Source organism: Poecilia reticulata, linkage group LG19 (genome assembly GCF_000633615.1).
Source record: "Poecilia reticulata strain Guanapo linkage group LG19, Guppy_female_1.0+MT, whole genome shotgun sequence".
Taxonomy (NCBI): Eukaryota; Metazoa; Chordata; class Actinopteri; order Cyprinodontiformes; family Poeciliidae; genus Poecilia; species Poecilia reticulata.
Window position 1 is genome coordinate 12,257,340 of NC_024349.1, and position 7,713 is coordinate 12,265,052.

Consider the following 7,713-nt stretch of genomic DNA (forward strand, 5'->3'; position numbering starts at 1 on the left):
TAATTTGTTCTGTTGTTGCTTTTCTGTCGTGCTCACCTGTTTCAGATCGTTAAACATTTGTCATGACCGGCAATGAATCTTTTACGTTTTATTTTCTAATTAATCAGTTTTTATAGAATGAGCAGCCTGTGTAAGGTCATACCACAAGTTGGTGCTGCCTTTTTCACACTTTTTCCTTCCACAAATAAATATTTGGTTAGTCTTCCATATGATGTGAAGGTCAAAACATTGCTGTATTATTTTACTAAAGCTGCAGTGTGTAACTTTTATTAAAATATGTTTTTATATATTCATTAAAACTGTCACCATGTAGTGACGGTATGTTATGAGACAGATAATCTGTGAAAAGATTGATCTCCTCCTTTGCCTCCCTGAGCTAATACTGCAGTTTGAAGAAATGTGTCACTCCAGATCAAAATCAACCAATCAGAGCCAGGAGGAGGGTCTTAGCGCTGTCAATCACACTCGTGTACGGGAGAAACGGCCTGTAATGAATCAGCACCTCTGATTGGTTGTTTCTAGTTAGAACTGGGAGCGTTGGAAGAAGACATTACATTTTTTCGCACATTTTGTTTCATATAGTGACAGTTTAAACAAATATGTAAAAAAAAAAAAAAAATTCCACAGACGTTACATAGCTTTAAATTGCTGCTACATCATTTTTAAATTCTTTTGAGAAACTGAAATTCGGGTTTTCATTAGCGAACAAAAATAAAGTCTTGATACGAATCACTGTATGTAGTGAAGTAAATTTTTTTATTTACTGATGCAACTTTTCTATAAATTTCAAACTGATTGAGCTTCCCAAAGGAGACGTTCCGTCTTGCATTCAAATACACAACCATCGCCGCTGTGTCCTTGGCAGGTATTTTATTTCATATATAGACGCTTTTCTGTAATCAAATGTGAGTGCAATCAAACAACAGCAATACAAACATTACCAATGCAGTCTGAGAACCAGGAACAGGGTTAAAACTGGGAGTTCACTCACTCTACACAGCGAGCAACTAGTAACCTCATGGGCAACATTTAAAAAAAAAAAAAAGAAAAAAAGAAAGAAAGCCTTTTCCTCCTCCGTCAGGATAGTCTGCTGCGTCTCAGACGATGTCGAGGAAGTCCAACCAGTGTTACAACATCCGCTCTTTCACTCCCCGCTCCTTCCCCACCATGATTATCGTCATCTTGTCCTAATTCGATCAGCAAAAATAAAATCCAAATCAATTCTCACGCAGCCAATCAGAGTCCAGAGAGCTTCCAGGTTCAGTCAGCCTCGACCAATGACTGTCCGCTGAGGATGATGATTAGAAAACCGCATAGCTGTACACGTACAACCCAAGTCCTCATGCAGTGCCCTGCGCCGGTGGCACGTCATTTATACCTGCACGGGTGGAAATGATGCGGGCGAAAGGGGTGTGTGTGTGTGTGTGTGAGAAAGAGAGAGTGTGTTTTTTTTTAATAGAGGGAAGAAGCAAAAGGGTGTTAGAGCACAAAAATATGTGAAGAATTACATAAAGTCTTTATCCGTCATGTGTGTCCTCTTGGCCCTCAGTTAAACACTCCCACATGCACACACACAGACATACACACACACACCCTCTCTCCGACAAACACACGCTCACAGAAAAAAAAACAAAAAAACATGCGCACGATAGGTCCTCATATCATTGTGACGTCAGGTGTTCAACATTCAAGAAAACAAAACAAAAAAATAAAAAATAAAATCCAACGGTAAAAATCAGTTTCTACCGTCAAAACGCTTCAGTTCGTAAAATCTATACAATTTTTTTCTTTTTTATGTTGTTGTTGGAAGAGTGATTCGGTTTTTCCTCCAAGGGGGGTTTCAAGCAGTTATGCGTGTGTTCGGTTGTAGTTTTTTTTGTTGTTTTTTTTTTGTTTTTGTCCTGCTTCTGCGAAAAAACACACACACACACAAATGCACGACCAACACATACACACGCATTCCAGCACACACTGCATGTCGTCTTTTTAGTGGAGAAAGACACGGCGCAATGGAGAGACGAGCCTCCTCCTGGTGGATGCTCGGATCACCGGGAAGAGACGGGAAAGGTGCTGACGCGGTTAATACGGGTCGTCCAGGTCGACGGCACTCTGGGTTCGGACCAAAAACAGAAAAGACAGGAAGAAAGACAAATGTTAGGTTTGTTACTGCAGCTAGGACTCATTCTACTAAACTCAAAAACCTATTGTTTATTTTTCTACTTCATATTTGGAGATGATCCCCCAACACATCCAGAACCTCAGTTGACTCACCTTACAGAGAATCAGAACTGTCAGACTGAGAAAAGAAACGGGGAGGGACTGGAGGAAACTGGAGAGAGTTTTACCTGCAAGGTTTACCATCCAGATGCCAGGAATGGAGCGCAGGCTACCATTAAGTTCAAAGTATTTTTAAAGACATACTAGGGGAAACTACGGCGTCATTTTAGGGTCATTGTAGATAGGAGGGGGGAAAAAGCACATTTCCGCCAAAATAAAAATAAATAAATAAATAAACTTAGGAATTTCTTGATTTTTCTCAGAAATTTTCTAGAATTTTTTTTTTTAAAGAAAATTTCCGAGATTGAGAAGTCAAAAATTTGAAACAAAATTCAGGAAATTTCCAGAAAAGAACGTAAAAATGTCTGAGTTTGAAGTCCAAAATTTGCTAGGAAAAAAAAAAACTCAGAAAATTTGATATTTTTCCTCACAAGTTTTCTAGAATTTTTTTTTTTTTGTGTGGAAATTTCTAAAAAAGAAAAAAAGAAAAAGTCATAAATTTGCTACAATGTCAAAAGTCAACAATATTCTAGAAAAAACTTGTTTGGAGAAATTCCAAACAAAATTTTGGAATTTATGAGTTCCAAAAATTTAAATTTTTTTTATACATGATAAATCTCAGTTATTAGTAAATATAATTTTTAAAAAAGGGTGGATGTTGATACCTCACTCATTCGACTTTTTTTTTTTTTTTTTTGGCGAATCGCTACAACTGAACTTAAGTACGTACTAATTTTATTCATATTAGTTTTTGGTATTTATTTTCTGCCAAGTTTTACAATTGTTTTAATATTTATTACCAAACTTAATTTTATATTTTGTTGCAACATTTCAACCTGTGAGGTTGTGAAGCACTTTGGTCAGGTGAGGTTGTTGTAAATGTGCTACATAAAATTTCCTAACATTATATCCTTAATTTTTTTTTTTTTTGCCAATAATTAATATTAAAGCACATTTGGGAAAACAAACCAAATAAATCCATGCAGTATTTTTTTTATAAATCTGGTTTTATGAGAGTTGAACACATTTTTCTATATTTTTGCTTAAAAACTCAGAATTGCCACCATTTTCCATCTTTAAATGCATCAACCAACAATGTGCGTTTCAATTAAGAACTATAATCCCCAATGCATCACACATTTGTAAACCATGGAGAGAAATAAAAAAAACGCAAAAGTGAATAAAAATTGGTGAATCAGACATAAAAAACAAACAAACAAATCATCTCAACAGAGAACAATATAATAGTCTGAAAGTTTTTTCAGTATTGAAGCATTAGGAATATTTTTTGCTCTTCCATTTTGAATAAAAGCACCATATCTACTAGATACACAGCCACACAAAACACGGAGTCAAGTCACATTCAGCTAGATAAGGAATCTGAAAAATACCAGTAAAACAGTGAGGAAAAGGCCCTGCATCAAACCCCCCCCCCCCCGAGTCATTTCCATCAAATTACTGAATTAGTCAAGATTCTGCACAAGATGCCTGATCTGATGCAGGGCCACACGTCTAACACACTGATACAAACACCCTTTAAAATGCAAATAATCTGGAGCGGTGCGTTTTGAATCTTTTTATTTGATAATTGTGTCATTCTTGCAGGACTCATTAGGTCCCACATACAAACAGCTGATTCATAAACACACACACATACAGACGGTTTTAGCATAAATCTTGCCTCGGATTGCTAAGTGCTTTTGAGCGGATAATTGCAGTGCGTGCATTACCGGACAAACAATACTCCCCGACCAGCTGCATTTAAAGAAGAGTAAACATTTTAGATGAAGCGTCCAGTGCTGAAGAGTTACAGAAGTGAAAGGCCTGGAGAGAAATATGCTTCATGTATGAAGAGTTAGGAGTTACTGCATGCTTGTAATTATCTTGCACCGACCTAAAGCTATCTTTCACATAAATTTGATCTTTCCATGTCAACATCAGCAGAGAGGGATTGTACACATTTCCTGACAAAGACTTGCACAGCAGCATGTTTCATGTTAGCAGCCAGATTTATTAACCCGCCTTGATGAAGATGTTTAAAAACCCTCAAGACTTCAGCACAGCAGCTAAATCTCACACTGAGAAATCTCTACTCATGTTACTATCTTTTTATTTATCAACACTTATTGGTAAAATCTCTAAAAATTGAAGCATTCTTCTATTTTACCCTTCTTTAAGTTGAACACTTTCTAGGAACTTCTCAAAAGCCTTTTGTTGCAGTAGGGAACAAATATGACGCGACACACTGTAGTTTCTTTTAATGGCTGCCTGCTAGGCCACGCAAGGAGGAACGGAAATAATATAATATTGCGACTTTATTCTTGTAATACTACAACTTCATTCTCGTATTTTGACTTTACGAGAAGAAAGTGAGATTTTCTTCTCGTAATCTTTTCTGAATATTTTCTTAATGTGGCCCCAATACTCCGTCGTAGAAAATTAACTCATGCTGATTGTTAAGTAAAGTGGGGGATCTGTGACACTGCGGGTCTGTTTTTCCTTCTAAATAACAATCTGGTGGACTCCATTCCTCGTAAAGTGAAAATGTGTCATTCATTTGGTTTTTTTAATCAGAATATCGATCCAAAATCAGCCTTTTTCTCCCAAATCCTGTAGAAAACCGGTGGGAAGAGCTGACGAGAGAAAATAAGAGAAGACCAAAGTTTCTGGATGATTGCTGTGCAAAAATGAACGGGCAAACATCCATCTTTCTAAATGCTTTAATCTAATGAAATGTAGTAGAAAACCAAGCGCTTTATTAAAAACTTCCTTCTTAAAACTTTAAATCGTTTAAACACATCTCTACCAAGGGGTGCTAATAAATGTGAAAGGCATTATATGTGTTGTAACTCGCAAATAAATTGCTTTGTTCATTTTTCTGCTAACCAGGTATCTGCATTCACCCTCCATGTAGTTTGGATTAAAAGAAGGTCAAAGGTCGATGAGGGCAGATAAGATCTACGAACAGATTAAACGCACCTGCAAACAAATCAGCTTTCATGTTTTTCCACCTAAAGCTTTTGTTCGAACGCTCTGAGCTACATTTACTCACTTATTCATATAATAGTTTCATTTTCTGGTGTGCAAAGAGACAAACTGTGTTCTGGGTAAATTATGGAGTGAGGGAAAGAGAAGGAGTGCAGAGGAAGAGGAGGAGGAAGGAAGAATGTAAGCCCAAAGTAAGCACTGGGAAGTTTCACTTTGATTTCTGCAACAACCAACATATTACGGTTGACTGGTTTCTACAAACCAAGGAAATAGACTCTTCTTTAAACGGTGGAGAGTTGGAAACAGAATTTGAATACACAGAAAGGCTGCTTTTATTTTAATATGATTATTAAATGTTTTTTAATTAGTGAGAAAATTAACAAAAAATAATGGCCAATCTGCCTAGTCAAGGTCTGTGGCTGGGGAAAGAGGAGTGAGGTCATCCCTGGAGGAGGGTGGATGATTGGCTGCGCGCTCAGTCAGAGGAGATATCAGGCTTCGGGGCATCTTGGCCGGCCTCCGCCTCCACAGCAGCGGGCGAGGGCGGGGGCGAGAGCGGGGAGTCGGTCTGCTCCTCTTCTTCATCGCCGTCGTCAGAGGTCCTCCTGATCTCCCCGGCGCCCTCGACAGTGCCCTCCCCTCGCAGATGGTAGGCGGCCAGAGACTCCTCCAGCACTGTGCGATACTGCCCCCGGTGGTGGAGACGGAACTGCCGCAGAGCCTCCATCAGATGAGCTGCTGTGCTGCCACCTCCCTCCTCACTCTCCTCCTCATCCTCCTCCTCCTCTCCTCCCCCCTGAGGCGACACGCCAGCGTCAGACACAGCCTCCATGTTCAAACACATAAGAGCATTCATTTCATCCAACAAGCAGGCACACAACAGCTGATTTTGGTCGGAACCGGTGTCGAGCTTTAGCTTGGAGAGGGGGCAGCCCAGAGGAAAGGATTTTTTTCACACACTTTTCATCGAAATGAAGTCGTCGGTGTAATGATTGTACATGTGTATCGAAATATCACCAAAAAGTTAATTTGCTTTACTAATTCAATTGAAAATAAGTTTCTTCTGCTTTTCGTGCTAAAGCCATTGTTGTTTATGTTTAATTATATTTAAAATGAACTGGATGACTCAGAAAATGTATTGTAAATATTTGCTTGCACTGCAAAAACAGCAAATCTTATCTACTAACTTAGAAGTTTTTAGCGAGATGTAGAGGCTTTTTAAAGCAAATAATTCTTTAATAATGATGAAAAAGTACTTGTTGCACTGGCAGATAAATTAACTTATAACCAGGGGAAAATGTCATGTTATAATGAAATAATCTGCCAATTGAGCTAATACTTTTGCATCAGTTTTAAGGAATTATTTACTTAAAACAAACCTGTATTTATTGTTAAAAAATTACTTTGAAGTTAATTTGTCTTATTTAAAGTATGCTGAGATTTTTGCACTGGAAACAAGACGAAAAAACACTTGGTAAGATTTTCTGATTTTGCAGTGTGCAAGTGGATATATATGTATATTTTTCTTTGATCCATTTTTACCTACATTTTTATCTACATTGTAAAAACACAAAATCTTACCACGTAAATTTGGACTCAATTTTAGTGCAAATATCTTGTTACACTTGAAATAAGTCAATATTAAGGAATTAGATACTTAAAACAAGTTCCTATATCTTGACGATGAGTTACTTTTAAATTAGTTTGTCTTAATTCAAGTTTACTACGATATTTGCACTAGAAACAAAAATTAAAATACTTGGGAAGAATGTGTGTTTTTGCAGTGGAAGGGGTATAATATGCATTTTTTCCCTTTTTATACGACTCAAAATAAAGTAGCAAACTTCCAAGCTTCCATGTGGACTGTTCACAGAGCACTGTGTCCAAGTATATTAATAGAAGGTTGAGTGGAAGGAAAAACCGAAGTAGAAAAAAGTGCACATGCAGCAGGATTGTGAAGCAAAACCTAATCGAGTCTAGAGGAAGAGTAGATTTTTGTGGAACCGAATCATCACCAGCTGCCGTTGGCCTTATCAAAGAAAAGTCAGTGCAGCCGTTTGTCAGGAAACTTTAGAGAAGTTGACTGGCCAATAAACACGCCTGATCTAAACCCCAAAGATAATTTATGCGTAACAGGAAGATGAAGCGTTGATGCAGTAATTCATGCTAGATGAGGCCAGACCTAAAACATATTGTCTTTGTAGAATGTCCAACTTTTGTCCAAAGCAGTTTTTCTTCCACTAAACCTTCCATTAATATGCTGCTCTGATGGTTTTCCACTTGATGTTACAACATAGCAGTTCTGCATAAAAACACAAAAAAAACACACAAAAAAGAAAACTTGTCCTCAAATTGATGAATAAATAATGTTTTCTCTGGACTTTTCAAAACACCAGCTGGCAAATGTCAATATGTCAATGTATTTATATATATATATATATATATATA

The 7,713-nt window shown here is 37.5% G+C and overlaps 1 protein-coding gene across 2 annotated transcripts in view; it reads right to left on the reverse strand.

The window, feature by feature from the left end:
- Positions 1-848: 848 nt before the first annotated feature.
- Positions 849-7,713, reverse strand: part of ppm1bb (protein phosphatase, Mg2+/Mn2+ dependent, 1Bb) — a 27,809-nt gene continuing 20,944 nt past the window's right edge. Inside the window, exon 6 of one of the 2 annotated variants that reach the window (XM_008437069.2) lies at positions 849-2,109. In XM_008437069.2, coding sequence (XP_008435291.1) covers positions 2,080-2,109 — 30 coding nt within the window. In that variant the 3' untranslated portion in view covers positions 849-2,079. Of the gene's footprint in view, positions 2,110-3,838; positions 6,062-7,713 lie in introns of those variants that run through there. The other variant, XM_008437068.2, reaches the window with a different exon arrangement.